Here is a 19,140-nt window from a genome sequence, read left to right on the forward strand (position 1 = left end):
CGCTATATAAAACCTGTATAATAATAATAATAATAATAATTTCCATTAAGAGCTGGAACACAATCCCTTTGGGATTACATGCACTTCTGACCCACTGTCGTACGACAGGTGGGTCCAACACTTCCGGTAAGGGTATTCAACTTATCTCTATTGATTGCTGTGCCTTCAGACATTACTACAGACAAGCTGATCTCTGTTGGTGGTTCTCCTGTAACCTTAATCCTGGGTCCCCAAGAGAGAATTGGTTGACTTTGCTTAAACAGTATATGAGGACTCTTGCACAGATCGATACACCATTAATTGTTTGAATTTCTTGCTACGTGACTTTACTGATATCATGTTTTTTCACATATAAGCTGTATGTGCACTCTACTGGGGATTGCACATTATATACATTGTTGTTTACACAGATAAGTGTGAGACTCCTCTGTGGTTCAACACAGGTTGCTCACACTTGTCCGTACAAATCACTTTTAGATTTTTTGTACACTTGTTTCCTTAGCGCTACATTTTTTTGTTTCACATTTATTGTAACTTTGTTTGTTTGAGTGTTAGCTGCTTGTTGTATCATAGTAGCACAGTGTTTTTCCCCTTTTTCTTTGTATTTCAAAAGTGCAAGATTTCCTTCTTCCATTGGAGTGCCATACATCCTCTTTTTCTTCTTCTTGTATCATCTTCTCCTCTCCTCTTCTTGTTTTTCTTCATATCACTGACAGCTGCGGGCCGCACCCGATAATACACCGGAGCACTGGTCGCCAACCAGTGGTCCATGGACCTCTGATAATCCACAAGAAAATTTTGGTGGTCCCTAGGGGTATCAACATTGTGGCGGATGTATACTGCCCAATGTTGTTTCCAGTGTTCCCAGTGCGCGCTGACAGCCCATGCTGTCAGCGCACATTGATACCCGATGCCTTCTCTGTACATTTGGCTCCTATGAACTCAGAGGGAGGCGCCGGCAGTAGTGCAGAGAGTGGGAGATGAAGAAGGAGGGGACTTCCAAAGGCAGTGCTAATCACAGACTGTGGGAGGGAGCACGGTGCTCAAACACTTGGCTGGATAACGAAGTGGGATCCAATGATGAGTCAGTGTAAGGCAGCAGTGTAATGCAGTGCAGGGGGGGCAGAGAGCCAGAACATTGTGTGTAAAAGGCAGCAGTGTGATCCGGGGGGGGGGGGGACAGAAAGCTGGAGCATTGTGTGTATAAGGCAGCAGTGTGGTTCAGGGTAGGGGGGCAGAGAGCCGGATCATTGTGTGTATAAGGCATGTACAATTCACGTTAGTGGTCCGTGGGATTCAAAATTGCAAGTTTAGTGGTCTGTGAGGTCCGAAAGGTTGGCGACCACTCCACCGGAGGATTGGAAATTGTGTGGGCCAAACGCGTTAGCTGTCTTTTAGCACAATACCAAAAAATGAAATTGGACTCTATCTTTTGGTTTGGAGCTCTTTTCACGTGTGAACAGTTTTTTTTATGGTAACCTGCTGAGGTGTCCACTGGAGAGTAGCCTTGTCTGTCGAGAGAAGCCTAACCTGAGTCAGTGGGTTCTTCTCGTTTTTGCCCTCTCACTACTTTGTATAAACTTATATCCAAGTCCCAGCACCTCTTGGATGTCTTTATTTTTTCATTGGAGTAAAAACTACGGAATGCCTCCTTTCATGGATGTTGAGAGAAGGAGGTGCTCTGTGGTTGAGCAGAAGAGAACTGAGGAGGAGGTGACAACACTTGTTGGGATTTCAATGCAGCAGTGTTGGTGTTGTCAGCTCAAAACAGGAACTAGCAACCCAATTGGACTACCAGCAAATCAACCAGTATTTTTCTGCACTTGTAGCATTTTTAAAGGGTTAAAACATGGGGAAATGTGTACGTATTGGAGATATGTACAATATATAATTTTTTTTATTTTACTTTGCCCAGACATGCACTTTAACCGTACGTTCACTTACTATTTGCTCATCAAAGATTTGATTGAACGAGAAAAAGTACTAACTGCTGTGGCTACAGTGGCAGACTGCTTGGCTAACTGTCCTACCACAGTATTACACTGTGCAACTGTCCGTGTACTAGATTCTTCTGCTGCCCGGAGCAAGAAAGTATAATTTCTCACCACTTCTTCTACTTTCGCCAAGAGCTCCTGGCGCTGGCTTTCAGAACGGATCAAAAACACCAGTTTTACAAAAGTCTCGATCAGACTGCAGAGGACATGAAAGCTGCAAGTCACTGCAGTGAGCATGTGCTCTGGGTTTTTATCTACGCCCGCCATTCTTCGACAGGAAGCCCGGAACTCCTTAAATCGCATGGTCAACTCTTGTTTGCGTTGGCTGAGATGCATGGAGTCTAGCTTGGGCTCTCCAGCCTCAGTGCTGACGACGCATTGGCGCAGCACGGTAAGGAGTTCGCTGGTATCACGTTGCACGGACATGAAGCCATCGGGAAGGGAATAGGAACGCCCATGCAGAGCATTCACCTTGGCCAGACTGCCCTCAAAGGTAGCTGTGCGAAGATCGATCTCTTGTGTCTGATTATCTTCGTGGGTACTGCACACACTGGCGTCTAGTACTTGAAGGGTCTGGCTTAACAGTGGGGTGGTCTCTGAATTTAAGCTTATTCCTGGAAGAATCTGCATGGGAATGGAATATGATAATTCATCCCTGTCACTGCTCTCATCAGCTGAAGAGCACCGTCGGCAGTTGAAGCAGTGGCGGATGGAGCAACATTTCTCCCCTGGAATTATGTTTTCCTCTGCAGGCAATTTTGATTGGACTGCAAATACTTCTTCCTCTACCGGTAGAGTCACCAAAGGCTTTCTCTCCTCTCGGTTCCCCATCAAATCTGTTGTTTTGCTTTTAAACATGGGAGGCTCCACCTCTTTCTTTTGCGGTTTAGCACTGGGCGGGTTACATGGCACTTCTTTTTTTTTAACTTCACTGAAGCTAAGCTTTTGAGGCAGATTTGAAGAATCTCGCGTTTCACTGGTCGAAAGACACGAAGTTACCTTCTCAGATCCCCGTGACTCCAGACTGGAGGAACGCACGAGTCGTGGGTGACCTGTGCCCCGTGCTCTTGGCCTGTTCCTTGGTTCGGGCTCTACAGAACTGCTGGGTGGGACATGGATACCTCTTGTTATACGTTTACAATCACAGCTACGTCGTTGCTCACGAGACATACCTGGCACTTTTTGAAGAGGACTGCTACGCACCTGACATGAGCAAGGTCTAGGCACCAGGGGGTAAAGGATTTCTTGACGTGGCCCGCCTATTTTGCCCTGTGGTCTAAGCAGTTCTTCAAGGAACTCCATCTCATACTGCTTAACTTTGCGTAGCTGGGCTTGCCGTTCATCGGTTTCACGTCTCATTCTCGTGGGAAATGTGGCAGAAAAAAGTTTTCGTAACTTTAAAGGTCCTCGGTTCCTAGGTTTAGCACATTCGTCCAGCTCAACTGGAGCAGGCACTTTTTCAGGAATAGTTTGGGCTACTGCTTTATCCGTTTCAGATTTGACCTTGACTTTCGCATTGTCTGTATTAAACATGAAGATGTTTGGAATTGATGGAACGTGTTCCTTTTTCTCATCTTTCTCAACATCTTCCTGCTTTCTTTTACTAGCATTTTTCAAAGCTACATCATCAACATGAGTTTTTGTTATTTCTTTTTTATCTGGCCTCTTGTGACTTAAGTGTTTTTCCTCAAGGCTCATGGCCGAGCAAGCTTTAGCATGCAGTCTCTCGTCATCTGTTGGGGACAAATTAAGAACTTCATGGTTCCCATTTACAGGTTTATCTAAATTGACTGCAGAGGGCTCTCCTGGTGATAGTCTACACCCACAGGGGCTATCTAAGGATTTTTTTTCTTTCTCGCTATCTCTATCATTCAACATGGCTGATAAAGTGCTCTGGACAATTGGATTTGCCGATAAAAAAACTGCCTTTGAAGAGTCTTCTGTTGAATCTGTGGCCGTGTTGCAACTCTTCTTTGGCAGATTCAGGGAAATCTTTGAAGGTTCTGTGGGAGTGAATGAACTTGTGCCTTCTGTAGGTTTTTCAGGGGATGCAAGTATGGATACACCATTATTTAGGTTGAATTTTGGGCTTGAAGGGACAGACGCTTGTTGTAGGCTGGTATCGGTCAAACTTTGTTGTAACAGAGCAGGTTTTAGTAAGGGGCTAGTTTCTCTGCCCAAAGAGTAAGGAGAAGCAAGGACAGCCTGAGCAGCGCAAGTCTGTATTCTAAATGGAAGGTCCTTCCGGGAAAGAAGACTTTCCTTGTTGAGGTGGTGGGCCAGGAAGTAGGCAGTGTTGTGATGTTGCTTTAAGGCAGTAACCATTTCTGATACATCGGTTAGCTCTGAAGAGTTAGTTTCATGGCCGGAATCCAGGGAAGATTCTGGAGTGATAGCAGCAAGGACAATGAGGCCTGCAAAACAGAAATATTTTTACTCTAATCATGTAAAACAGACTGGCATAATAGGATAGAGTAGGGAACAGTTAAATCCTCTGCAAAGACTAAGATTTGAGGGGCAAATCCTCCAATGGGGTCATCCGTTAATGTGACAACTTTCAAAGATGGGGATTTCATGCACTTTGGAGAGATTTCCCTTAATTTCCCATTGCTTCAGGAATAGTTTCTGACTAAAATGTCAACAGATTATGTGCAAAAAAAAGTCACCTGACATATAATTGACTTGTATAGAGAAACTTTGCTAACATCTGTATAAAAAACAATATTCTGAAAGCTCATAAAAAATGTAAATGAGCCTTTCTCAAGGTAATTGTCCCAGAGGAACCTTTGAAATAATTGTTAGGTCTTGGAGTACCCTTGCTAATGTCAATTCATTGGGGGGCAGGTACAAAATGCTTCTTACATTGGTGGCCAGTGGGAAGAATGTCCCTTACATTGTTGACAAATGGGAAGAATGTCCCTTACATTGGTGGCCAGTGGGAGGAATGCCCCTTACATTGGTGATCAGTGGGAGGAATGCCCCTTACATTGGTGATCAGTGGGAAGAATGCCCCTTACATTGGTGATCAGTGGGAAGAATGCCCCTTGCATTGTTGACAAGTGGGAAGAATGTCCCTTACATTATGGTCAAGTGGAATAATGTCCCTTACATTGGTGGCCATTGGGAGGAATGTCCCTTACATTGGTGGCCAGTGGGAAGAATGTCCCTTACATTCTTCCCACTGGCAATGTAAGGGAAGAATGTCCCTTACATTGGTGGCCATTGGGAAGAATGTCCCTTACATTCTTCCCCCTGGCAATGTAAGGGAAGAATGTCCCTTACATTGGTGGCCAGTGATAAGATTGTCCCTTACATTGATGGCCAGTTAGGAAGAATGCCCCTTACATTGGTGGCCAGTGGGAAAAATGTCCCTTGCATTGTTGACAAGTGGGAAGAATGTCCCTTACATTATGGTCAAGTGGAAAAATGTCCCTTACATTGGTGGCCAGTAGGAAGAATGCCCCTTACATTGGTGGCCAGTGGGAAGAATGTCCCTTACATTCGTGGCCAGTGGAAATAATGTCCCTTGCATTGGTGGTCAGTGGAAATAATGCCCCTTACATTGGTGGCCAGTGGAAATAATGTCACTTACATTGGTGGCCAGTGGAAATAAATAATATCACTTACATTGGTGGCCAGTGGAAATAATATCACTTACATTGGTGGCCAGTGGAAATAATGTCCCTTACATTGGTGGCCAGTGGGAAGAATGCCCCTTGCATTGGTGGTCATTGAAGAATGTCCCCCCTATGGAGTTTGGTGCTGAGAATGCCAAAATTATAGATAGCTAAACAGAGAATTGGTGCAATGCAACTGGCTCTGAATCTATAACTATGCAGACACCAACAAACTGGAGGTCAATTTTCCACAGCTCAAGGAACCCTTAGCAACTTCTGAAGCAGTTTTTTCTCACTCATGGTGACAAAATAATGAGTTGTCATTGGAACGAGAATAGATGGGAAATCTTCCATTGGGGACAATTCATATGGGGACAGATGTCTAAGAGGGCATTTCTCTTATATTTTGTTACTTCCTGTTTCTACAGGATAGGAAGTTGAGGTAATTTGCCCAAATGACAGACAGTTGGCAATAAAACCTGTCATGTGTTGTAATCATTCCCTACTGTATCAAAAACTAAAAACACTTTTGCCATTAGAGATACTTTAACACATTTCAACCTACCTGCTGTGGACTGAGGTGCAGCGCTAGGATAATCCTCAGAAGCAGCAAGAGCCTCCAGAGCTTGAAGGGTGGACACTAGAGCATCATCCAGCTCCCTTGCATGGTCTCTGACTGTCCTTGTCTGGACACTGTCAATTAAAGTGACTGGTAACTCTTCATAGCCAAATACAGGGTTCACATTTGCTTTTTTATGTTCCCTGCCCTTTTCATGGCCCTTTTCAATGGTCCGCTTTGGGTCCTCCTCATCAGAACTGTTGTCTCCAAATCCCGGTGGTGGGGGTGCAGCAGAAGGCAAAAAGGTTGCAGTCTCACCTACATCCCGATCAGCTGCCAAGCCCTCTCCTTTACGTCTACCCTCTTTTTCCTCCTTATGTTTCTTGTTTTCTGGAGGTGGTAAGGATATGAGGTCTACTGAATTGTCTCTACAGGTGGATGACCCACATGAATTCACACACTTCACATCCATCCCACCTCCCCCAGACCGATTCTTCAGTTTGGCTTTGCAGGAGTCACAGTAGAATTGGGTGCCCTCCACTTTCACCTGGCTGTCCATAGTGAAGGAACGGGACCTGCAGACTTCGGGCGGATCCGGTTCACCCTGCGATCCAGGTTGGCAGGATGCCCCCTTGGGTGTGGGATCAGATTTTGTTCTTGGTCTGGCCTCCTCTGCAACAACATTTTGGTTGACATCTCTCCCCTTCTTGTCCCGTAGATGGAGGTAGCACAGACTGATAGACTCCGGGTTCTCTGGTGGGGTGTGGGGTTCAGGAGTTGAGCCCTTTCCTGTGAAGTCTGTAGATAGGTTGGAGGAGGTTGGTGCCTTAGCAGAAGCTGACATGCGTGACACTGTGGGCAGACTGATGTGATCTACAAGGAAGACATAAATTTGTAAAAATATTGCCACTTTTAATAATTTTTCTACAATATGAATGACTATTTGAAGAGTCAATGTAGAAGAAAATATTTTTATAGCAAAAGTTTGTAAGTTATATTCTTGAAAAGCAGGGCCTTATTATATATAAATATACAAATACGTAATATATATATATATATATATATATATATATATATATATATATATATATATATATATATATATATATATATATATATATTATATAAAAAATACATGTACAGTATATAAGAAATTACATCTACTTACCTCTGCCGAGGGCACTCAGATGGAGTCACATGATTGAGTCCCAGTGCCAGCTGCCGTGAAGAGGAGAGATTGCTGACAAATCAGCTGTAGAGCCTGACGTCACCCATAAGCTTACTATGGGGCATCCATTGTCAGCTGTCCCTTCTCTACACTGAAGTCAGGTGCTGGGAGCCGATATAGGTAAGTATACAGATGTTTCCTTTCACAAGGTAGATAGAATAGGTATAAATGGAGCTGGGAGCAGATTTAAGCAAAGTTATTGTTTGACTGAACTTCCACTTAGCTAAAATGGTGAAAATCTGACAAAATTTACCAGTTTTTATGCAATTTTTGAATGAAAAATCTCAAATTCGCTCCACCTAAATTGCAACACACCTGTTTGGTGAATGTCATGTGTGATATTGGGGGGGGGTTAGCTCTAGTGATAGATGCATTTTAGTGCAGTGAGTCCATGTCAGACAGACGTTATAGGAAAGGGCCTCGTAGCCCATGTTTATTAAAGAGAAAAAAACAAACCAAAAGTCCATCCAGGAATCCCACGCAGGGGTTTAAACTTCATTCAGACATAAATGAGAACATACTAAGCCTCCTTGTCAGCAGTACCTCTGCTTGCTCCCAACCGAGTTCAATTCCTTCCAGCCCCCTCTCCGTCACACATGTTAATTACTTTGTAAATATGCTCCTATGACATAATGACTGGATAATATACCATAAAACCCCATATTATCAGACATTCCTCTCATAAATGATATGTGTAACCCCCTCATAATTGTTTAATGGAGTATCACAAACTGCTCTGTCTGTGGCTGAGTGAGCAAAGTAGTGGAGGTGTCAATAAAAGCTTGTGAGAAGCCCTGATATAACCTGAAAGTGTAAACTTCTCTAATTGTAAAGCCTTGTATTTCCAATGACCATGCATTTGGAATGCGCTGAGGAATAGTGATGGACGAACTTCCGACGGGACGTTTCGCGAACGCGGACCGCGAAGGTGGCCGATAGTTCGCGAACCGTAACGTTCGCGGCGGGCCCCATTGACTTCAATGGGAGGCGAACTTTGCAAACCTACAGGTCAAATTTGCAGCCACAAAATAATTACTAGCTGTGCAAACATAGTCCCACCACATGGCCAATGACATAACACATGTATGAGGTTAATCTGGGATCGACAACTACAAGCATTCTTTTTTTATATGTGAAATTGTGACAATTCTGGATTGTGGAGCGCATGAAGGCAATGGAGGAGAGGGAAGGTCAGGGTAGGCAAAGAAGAGGGTGCAGGAGATGATCGACCGCACCGTGACATACAGCAATGACACCTGCACCGTGATAGAGTGATCTGACACCAGCACCGTGATAGAGAGCACTAGAGGTCGACTGATATATCGGCCGATATTTGGCATTTTTTAATTAATCGGCATCGGCCGATTGTGCTGATAAATACATGTTCAGCGCAACTTGCAAAAGACTTCTGTAATAGAAGTCAATGTAAGTTGCTTGAAGACATCAGTGAAGGACTTTCCTCCTCTCTGGGCAGGCTGCCAAGAAAAGATCAAAGTGATACAATGTTTCTTCTTCAATGGGCTGAACTCCCTGTGTAGAAGTTCTCAGTTTAACCATTTAAAGACTAAATCTTTTCTGACACTTGTTGCTTACAAGTAAAAATCCAGTATTTTCTGCTAGAAAATCACTCAGAAGCCCCAAAAATTATATATATTTTTTTAGCAGAGACCCTAGGAAATAAACTAGCGGTTGTTGCAATATTTTATGTGACGCGGTATTTGCGCAGAGGTCTTTCAAACGCAAGTTAGCCCTTTTTTTTTTTTCGTCCAAAAGTTTTGAGTACCTGTTTTTGTGTATTTAATAAATTGTTTTTTTTTTTAATCTAAATTATACATAAGTATAAGTGAACGGATTGGAGGTTTGTTTTGTTTAATAAATGTGTAAGAAATTTTCTGCATTACTTATTAAGGCTGCTTTCACACTGGATCGGGCAGGCGTTGACGGTAAAACGCTGCAAGTTTTAGCAGCGATTTTCTGTCATTTTAGCCTCGCTATTCGGCTGCTAGCGGGGCAGTGAAGCACTGCTGCAAAATCGCATTGCATGTGCTTCAGCAGTGGTGACCATTCATTTCAATGGGCAGGAGTGGTGGAGTAGCGGTTTACACCGCTCCAAAGATGCTGCTTGCAGGATTATTTTTTTTAACGTCCTGCCAGCGCATCTCCTCATTGTGAAAGCACTCAGGCTTTCACACAGACTGCAGGGGAGCCGTTTTGAAGGCAATTTACAGGCGCTATTTTTAGCCCAAAATCGCCTGAAAAATGCCCCAGTGTGAAAGGTGTCCAACTTAGATTTTATGAGATGAAGGGGGAAAAAAAAAAAAGGAAAAAATAAATAAAAAATCGACCTAACATATCGGCCCAAAAAAATCGGCATCATATATCGGCCATCGGCCGCCACGATTTGTAAATATCGGCATCGGCATCGGCCAGAGAAAACCCCATATCGGTCGACCTCTAGAGAGCACTGACATTAGCAGCGTGACATACAGCAATGACACCTGCACCGTGATAGAGTGATCTGACACCAGCACCGTGATAGAGAGCACTGACATCAGCAGTGTGACATACAGCAATGACACCTGCACCGTGATAGAGTGATCTGACACCAGCACCGTGATAGAGAGCACTGACATCAGCAGCGTGACATAAAGCACTGACACCAGCAACGTGATATACAGAACTGACACCAGCACCGTGATATACAGCACTGACACCAGCACTGTGATATACAGCACTGACACCAGCACTGTGATATACAGCACTGACACCTGCACCGTAAGCAGCCCCAGGAGGAAGTCAGCATAGCACATGGATGGTGGGAGCCCCTCATAATGAGCATAGCACAGGGATGGTGGGAGCCCCTCATAATATGCACAGCAGAGGTACAGCCCCAGGAGTAAGTCAGCATAGCACAGGGATGGTGGGAGCCCCTCATAATAAGCAGCCCCAGGAGGAAGTCAGCACAGCACAGGGATGGTGGGAGCCCCTCATAATAAGCATAGCACAGGGATGGTGGGAGCCCCTCATAATATGCACAGCAGAGGTACAGCCCCAGGAGGAAGTCATGACAAAGCGCTGCACAAACTGTTGGCGCTATATAAATCCTGAATAATAATAATAATAATAATAATAATAATAATAATAATAATGACAGCACAGGGATGGTGAACTTTACAAACCTACAGGTCATATTTGCAGCCACAAAATAATTACTAGCTGTGCACACATAGTCCCACCACATGGCCAATGACATAACACATGTATGAGGTGAATCTGGGATCGACAACTACAAGCATTCTTTTTTTTATATGTGAAATTCTGACAATTCAGGACTCTTGAGACAATGGAGATGAGGGAAGGCCAGGGTAGGCAAAGAAGAGGGTGCAGGAGATGATCACCAGCACCGTAATATAGAGCACTGACACCTGCACCGTGACATAAAGCACTGACACCAGCACCGTGATAGAGTGCACTGACACCAGCACTGAGATAGAGAGCACAAACAGCAGCACTGATACCAGCAACTTGCTGCTGGGCCCCAAAAATATGACACCGCTCAACCTCTTCAAACAGGAGGGTACGGGCATATAGTACGGTGTGCTTTTTTAGTACAAGGAAGTGAGCCAAATGAAGAAAGAAGGTCTGTGTGCTCGATTAAAAAAATTGTTTATAGACATATACATGGTCTACTGGTCACATGTGTTGAATTCCTCCGAGATCCATGCCTCATTCATTTTTAGAAATGTGAGGTAGTTAACACTGTCGTGAGCTAGGCGAGTACGCTTATCGGTCACGATCCCCCCTGCTGCGCTGAACGTCCTTTCGGACAGGACACTGGACGAGGGGCAAGCCAACAGTTCAATTGCAAATTGGGAAAGCTCTGGCCAGAGGTCAAGCCTGCCCACCCAGTAGTCCAGGGGTTCATCACTCCTCAGAGCGTCCACATCGGCCATTAACCCGATGTAGTCAGACACCTGGCGGTCTAGGCGTTCCCTGGTGTTGGATCCGGGTGACACCTGTCGATGGGTCGGCTGAAAGAATGGCCTCATATCAGAAGTCACCAACACATCTTCAAACCGGCCTCTTCTTGCAGGCGCTGTTGGATTGGTACCCGCAACTCCTTCTCTGGGAGTAGGAATTGCTCCTCTGCCAGCGCACACGCAAAAGCAAAATGCAGCATTTCTCGAAGCAAGGCCTGGAAGTGCTCCATTCTGACAGCCCTCTGTGACGTCGGTAACATTTCCGCCATTTTGTGTTTGTACCGGGGTCTAAGTACGTTGCCACCCAGTACTGGTCCTTGACCCTTATGCTTTTTATACGGGGGTCCCTATTAAATCACTGGAGCATGAAGGCCCCCATTTGCACTAAACTGGAAGCGGTGTTCTGGCCTGGCTCCTGCTCATCATCCAGGATAATGTCATCCTCTTCATTCTCCTCTCCCCATCCACTCACAACAACAGGGATCCCAGAAAGGTTTAAAGCATGCTCTTCTTGCTCCTCCTCATCCGCCCCGGCACCATCCTCCTCTGACTCCTCTTCAGACTCCTGTTGTTCACTTGTCTCAGATAGAGTAGCCCCCCCTGGGAATTCATCCAGCATTGCGACTTCCTCATCTTCCCGCTCCTGCTCCTCCACAGCTTGATCAATGACACGACACAATGCACGCTCCATAAAGAAGGCATGAAGTACCATGTCACTGATGGCGCCATGGCTGTGACTGACCAGTTTGGTGATCTCCTCAAATGGCCGCAGAAGTCTGTATGCGTCGCGCATGAGCAGCCACTGGCGCGGTGAAAAAAAACCCAGCTCCCCAGAACCTGTTCTGCCGCAGAGTTCATACAGGTAGACGTTAACTGCACGTTTCTGCTGGAGCAGCCTATCAAGCATATAGAAGGTTGAGTTCCATCGCGTCGGGCAATCGCAAATAAGACGTCTCCCGTCTGATTGTGTCGCCGCTGAATGTCAGCAAGGTGAGCCATGGCCGTGTAAGATCTTCTGAAATGGGCCGAGATTTTCCTTGCCTGCCGCAAGGGTATTTGACAACGACCAAGTTTAAGACGTGTGCCATGCATGGCACGTGCGTAATTTTGCCCTGTTTCAATGCGCTAAGCAGATTGGCACCCTTGTCACACACCACTTTACCAACTGTCAAATTGAGCGGTGTTAGCCACTGATCTGTCTGTGAACGCAAAGCTGAAAGGAGTGCCGGGCCAGTGTGGCTCTTGGCTTCCAGGCACAACAGACGCAGCACGGCATGGCAACGTCTCACCTGGCATGTCGAATAGGTTCTGGGGAGCTTGAGTGGCGCAGTGGAAGAGACACTAGCAGTGGAAAAGGAGGAGTCAGCCAAGGAGGAGAGGGAGGAGGAAGGAGTAGGAGAAGAAGAGCCAGGCCTGCATGCAATCCGTGGCGGTAAAACCAAATCTACTCGGGTGCCACGGGTTACATGCTTGACGGCCGTCAGAAGGTTCACCCAGTGGGCAGTAAAAGTGATATACCATCCCTGCCCGTGTTTGCTAGACCACATGTCTGTGGTCAGATGTATCTTGGCACCGACACTGTGTGCCAGAGATACATTCACTTGCCGCTGAACATGGCCATATAGCTCTGGGATGCCCTTCTCTGAGAAATACTTCCTTCCTGGGACCTTCCATTGTGGTGTTCCAATGGCCACAAATTTTCTAAAGGCCTCCGAGTCCACCAGTTTACATGGCAGTAGTTGGTGGGCTATCAGTTCTGACAAGCCAGCCGTCAACCGTTGGGCAAGAGGGTTATCCGGTGTCATCATTTTTTTATGCTCGAACATTAGGCCCATGGAAGCCTGCCTTTTTGCAGAAAAATGTGAGCTTGGTGTGATGGAAGGTGGAGTGGAGGACAATTGTGAGGAGAGAGGAGAAGGAGAAGTAGAAGACGAGGCTGGACGGTGAGAGCCTGGAGTGTGGCTTTGTGTGTTCCGTTGCTCCCACTGGGGTCGGTGATGGCAGCTCATGTGCTTTCTTAAGGCGGTCATCCCTAGGTGAGTGTTGGGCTTACCGCGACTAATGCGTTGACTGCAAAGATTGCAGATGGCAACACTATTGTCAGCAGCGGACACGTTAAAAAAAGCCCACACTGCGGAGCCATGGGAGTGCCAGATGTGACCGTACATGGTCGATGACTCGCTCCTGATACATTAGCAGTCTGCTTTGTCCCTCCTGTGCAATGTAAGTTATTCCTGCTTCTCCTCCCTATCTGCTGGTCCATATCTCCCTCTGAACTCCCCTCCTCTTCCTCTCTTGTGGGCACCCACGTGACATCACTAGACATGTCATCATCGATGTCACCTTCCCCACCGCTATAAGTAGAGATCTCGGAGTAGGCAGCAACACCGGGGACCAGGGGTCCTCCTTGGGCTGATCTGGGTACTGTCGTCAGACTGCTGAGTGGCGGTTGTTGCTACCTCCTCTTCCTGATCCAATGCCAAGAGTGGCTGCACATCAGAAATGTCTTGATATGGATCGGAAAATAATTCCTGTGACTCAAGCGAAAGGTATGTGGTGGTGGTGGTGTTGTTGATGGTAGTGTCTTTGGGAGTGCACATAGCAGAGAGTGAAGAAGAGGGTTCAGATCGAGAGGATGAGGAGGGTGCAGAAGAGTAAGGCTGAGTGAGCCACTCAACCAATTCTGGTGCTTCCTTTGACGTAATCACATGCACCTTCTGCAATTTCCCACTTTGGTTCAAGCCTGTTGCTCCTGCCCTACCCCTACCACCCCTGCGGAAGGGCCTGCCTCTTCCTCTGCCTGTCATTTTTTAAATGACCCTGTGACAAAACTCTCAGTCCCTATACTGATAAAGGACTGCTGCAGAATAGGGCAGCAGTAAGCAGTAGTGCACCTCAACCCTATATATTGTGGACCTATACCAGTCTTTAAGGATTAGCAGACTGTACCTCACTCAACCCTATATAATCTAGTACGCTATACCTTACCAGTCCTTAGAAGGACCTTTGTGCAACTAGTAGGTTATGATTAGCAGACTGTACCTCAGTCCCTATACTCATAAAGGACTGCTGCAGAATAGGGCAGCAGTCAGCAGTAGTGCACCTCAACCCTATATATTGTGGACCTATACCAGTCCTTAAGGATTAGCAGACTGTACCTCACTCAACCCTATATACTCTAGTACGCTATACCTTACCAGTCCTTAGAAGGACCTTTGTGCAACTAGTAGGTTGTGATTAGCAGACTGTACCTCAGTCCCTATACTCATAAAGGACTACTGCAGCAGAAGGGCAGCAGTCAAGTATAATATTCTTTCTATATTTGGAAGAAAGAATATTATACGTGTACAAGCCTATTACCATACCAGTCCTGAAAATAACCTTTGTGGACCTAATAGTAACAGCTACTGATTAAACTGACTGTCCCTCACTGCCACACTCAGCTTCCTGCCTGTCCCTATTTAAACTGACAAAACATAGGCTGCTGCAACAATAACTTGAATAGCACTCAAAACTATATCCTGTACTACTTTACCATACCAGTCCTGAAAAGGACTTTTGTGGACTTAATAGTAACAGCTAGTGATTAAACTGACTGTCCCTGCTGCACACAGTGTCCTGTCCCTCTCTCAGCACTGACAAAAGACAGGCTGCTGCAACAATGACTTGAATAGCAGTGCCTCAAACCTATATCCTGAACTACACCTATACCATACCAGTCCTTAAAAGAACTTTTGTGGACCTAATAGCTAGCGATTTGGGTCACTGCAGTCTCTCCCTGCTCCACACAGCAACCTCTCCCTATAGTGACATACGAAAGAATGTAAAATGGCAGCCGGATCGGGTCTATTTATAAGTTAGGGGGAATGTCCAAGTGTCCATGTGCTGTAATGTCTCAATTGGCTGTCCTGTACCACATGATGGATGTGTCATCATAGGTCAAAGTTCTTTTACACAGTAAACACGTAAGTCCGCCGGGCGAACAGCGGCAATAGTCCGCCGATCGGGCAGACCGCGAACAGCTGAAATTTGCCGCGAACCGACCGCCGGGCGAACCGTTCGGCCATCCCTACTGAGGAATGCATAAGGTGTGCATGGGCCCCACAGCCTAAAAAACTAGACGATTATGAGCAGAGTAGTTCGAGTGCAGTCACACTATGACTTAATGATGGTTAACCTTGAGAGTTGGACCTATCACCGAAACATCCTGTACATCCTCCACAGGGTAACATCTGTCACAGTAGTACAGTACACAAAAGAAGAGAGCGCAAAGCTGTCCTACTGTAACTCAGCTTTAATATGGTAAAGTTAAAAACACTACAATGGTCAAACTCACATTATGTGAAGATAGATACAGCATAAGAATTCCTCTGTGGCCACACTCCTATAACCACTTCAAAATACCTACAGGGTAAGGGGGAGCCGTGGACGTTTAACCTAGCTGCCTGGATCCTGGCAGCACATCTGATGCTATCCACCACGACGCTCGATGTGCAGATCCTAATGCGCATGCCTACGACCTGAGGAAGGAGGCCATGTCTCCAAAACAAGTTGTCATGGCAACTGTTTGATGTCCTCACTCTCTTCCCCCTGGTATCTGTTTTGCGTGTCCTCGAAGAGCAGCGCGGCTTTGCGCTCTTTTTTTGTTTTGTCTAGATGTGTTCCTGCCACCCAGAGGATCCATAGAGAGCAGCAGCACCCTTTTACTTGTCTAATTATCACCAATAGCCAGCTGGAGGGCTATACCAAACTGTTGATCTGTGTACCTGCTAGTTTTTTCTTTTGTGTGTACAGTAGTACAGTATAATGTTAAATTAATAATCTAGTGGTTGGGATAAAGAAGAGCAAGTTTGTGGGGTCAGAGTGTGACAGATGGAGAAAAGTCAAGGGAAGTGACAGGAAGAGCCATGAGGATAAAAAAGTGCTGCTCAGATGTGTTCACATGGCAATGGGGGACAGAGGCTGCTGAGGAAACATCTCCAGGGTTGTGATCTGTTATGAGAGTACTGGTGAGGGGGGCCATGCAGACCAGGAGGTTGGTGTGGACACATCTCCAGGTTTGTGATCTGTCATGAGATTACAGTTAAGAGTGACCATGAGGGTGGTACTTTTATTTAGTGCCATGCAGATAAGGAGGTTGGTGAGGAAACATCTCCAAGTTTATGATCTGTCATGAGAGTTCTAGTAAGGGTGGCCATGAAAGTGATACTTTTAATGCCAAATGGACCAAGAAGGCTCATGAGGCAACAGCGGTTTGTGGTATGGTTTATTAGAAATAGTCATGCAGGTACAGGTTTTGGAAAAGACATGAGTATCATGCTCTAGATCAGGGGTCTCTAAATTTTCTGAACAAAGAGCTAGTTTACTGTCATTGAGGCTTCAGAGGGACCAGACTGTGGCCAGTGGGATTAGAAAATGTTGTGGCATCCGTGAGAGCAAACAGTGCCCCATCATTGGTTTTAGTGAAAGGAATAGTGCCGTATTGTTGGTGTCAGTGGAAGGAATGGTGCTCTATTATTGGTGTTTATGTAAGGAATTGTGCCCCAGCATTGGTGTCTATGGGAGAAATGGTACCCCATCATTGGTGTCTGTGGGAGGAATGTTACCCCATCCTTGTTGTCTGTGGGAAGAATGGTACCCCATTATTGTTGTCTGTGGGAGGAATTGTGCCCCATCATTGGTGCCCCATCATTGGTGCATTGCTGCAGTTTGGAGACCATTGCTCCAGAGACAGGGAGGTGGGAAAGTATCATATAAATGTACTCACCGAGGCCAAGATGCCGAGAGCGGTCGCTGTTGCGACTCGGCGCAGACCACCCCTGAAGGTGGCACAGAGGGTGGTTGCACCAAGAGGCACAAGCTACCAGTAGGACAGTCACTTGCTAGAAGGTCAGCAGGTAGCTTTAGCAGAGCTGAAGGTGATGTCCCGTGGGAAGGTCCAGAAGCAAGGTAACAAGTCCGTAAAGCAAAGAGAGAATCCAGGAGACAGGCCAGGGGTCAAACACAGTCCAGACAACAAGTACCAGGGACGCTGAGACAGAAGGATAATCCAAGACAAGCCAGGGGTCGGGTCAGGAGAAGATCAGCGAGGTCGATGAGGCAATCCGGGTCAAAAACAAGTAATAGAGATCACAGGAACACACGTGGGAAACACAGGAAGCTGAAGACAAACCAGCAGTGTGTTTGGATGACCTCACTTCTTTTATAGGTCAGCGAGGGGTCACACCCTGTGTGTGTGTGCTTGTGTGCTTTCGTTTATTCCTGTTGCACACAGCTGTGCGCCAGAGCGCTTTACCTGTGCGCATCCTATGACAGTGCCCCCCCCCCCCCCCCCGAGGGGCGGCCTCCGGACGCCCAAGCTAGCCATCAATTCTGGATGTTGCTGATGGAAAGTCTTTATTAATTTGGGAGCATGAAGGTTCTTGGATGGTTCCCAGGAGTTATCTTCTGAAGGGTACCCCTTCCATTTTACCAGGTATTGTATTTGTCTACCGACATTCCTGCATCCTAGTAAAGCTTCCACTTCAAATTCATCTTCTCCATCGATCTTGATGGGTGGAGGAGGAGGCACTTCTCTTCCAGGAAAAGGACTAGGAACCAATGGTTTCAAAAGGGAGGCATGAAAAACAGGGTGTATCCTGTATGATTCAGGGAGAGCTAGTTCAAAGGCTACAGGATTTATTACCCTTTTGATTTTGAATGGTCCTATGAATCTGGGACCCAGCTTGCGTGTGGGACAAGGAAGTTTGAGATTAGTGGCAGATAGCCAGACTTCCTCGCCAATTTTAAAGGTAGGGTTCTCCTTCCTTCCCCTATCATGGTATTTCTTGTAATCATCCTGGGCCTTCTGTATGGTCTCCTGGATCCTTTGGAAATTAGATTGGATGGCGGCTATCCGATCTTGGACCGCAGGAACAGTGGATTCTGGGATGGAGTTCGGGAGGAAAGAAGGGTGAAACCCACAGTTGATCCAAAAGGGAGTCTGATTGGTAGTTGTGTGAATTGAATTATTATAGGCGAATTCTGCATATGGCAATAGGGCCGACCAATCATTTTGAGATCCTGAACAAAAGCAGCGAAGATACTGCTCAAGGGTTTGATTTGTTCGTTCAGTTTGCCCGTTACTTTGGGGGTGATATGCCGATGACAAACAGATCTTGATTTCCAGTATCTTGCAGAGTTCTCTCCAAAATCTAGAGGTGAACTGTGGACCCCTATCTGACGTGATACTGCTGGGAACCCCATGGAGCCTGACAACCTCCTTAATAAAGAGATTGGCAGTTTCCAGAGCAGAGGGGGTACCGACCATAGGTAGGAAATGGGCCATCTTCGAAAGATGGTCAACTACTACCAGAATTGTGGTGAAACCTTCCGAGGGCGGTAGCTCCACAATAAAATCCATTGACACGTCTGCCCAAGGTCGGTCAGGAATGGGCAAAGGCCTTAACAGGCCCCAGGGCTTGATCTTGGGACCCTTACTACGCTGGCACGGTACACAAGAGGCAATGTAAGTCTGGCAGTCCTGTCTCCAACCTGGCCACCAGAAAGAACGAGAGATCAGTTCCGCGGTTTTCTGTGTCCCAAAGTGGCCGGCCAATTTGTGATCATGACAAGTCCTTAGAACTTGAGTCCTAATCTCAAGGGGAACGAAGACCTTGTTTCGGGCCCAAAACAGATTGTCAAGTTTTTCCAAGGTAGATAGGACTGGGTCATTGCAATGGACTGAAGCGGTTTTGATGGCCGTAAGTAAGTCAGGCTGTGG

General features: G+C 46.2%; 1 protein-coding gene across 1 annotated transcript in view; it reads right to left on the bottom strand.

Annotated features, from left to right (window-relative positions):
- Positions 1–490: 490 nt before the first annotated feature.
- The window catches only part of FRMPD3 (FERM and PDZ domain containing 3), a 241,210-nt gene continuing 222,560 nt past the window's right edge, over positions 491–19,140 (bottom strand). Inside the window, exons 15-16 of the mRNA XM_077466653.1 lie at positions 6,177–7,043; positions 491–4,408 (exon numbers count right to left, since the gene is read on the bottom strand). Coding sequence (XP_077322779.1) covers positions 1,944–4,408; positions 6,177–7,043 — 3,332 coding nt within the window. The 3' untranslated portion in view covers positions 491–1,943. The remainder of the gene's footprint in view (positions 4,409–6,176; positions 7,044–19,140) is intronic.

This window comes from Lithobates pipiens, unplaced genomic scaffold, assembly GCF_037356315.1.
Source record: "Lithobates pipiens isolate NorthernLeopardFrog02 unplaced genomic scaffold, aLitPip1_a1.2 Scaffold_1, whole genome shotgun sequence".
In the NCBI taxonomy this organism is placed as follows: Eukaryota; Metazoa; Chordata; class Amphibia; order Anura; family Ranidae; genus Lithobates; species Lithobates pipiens.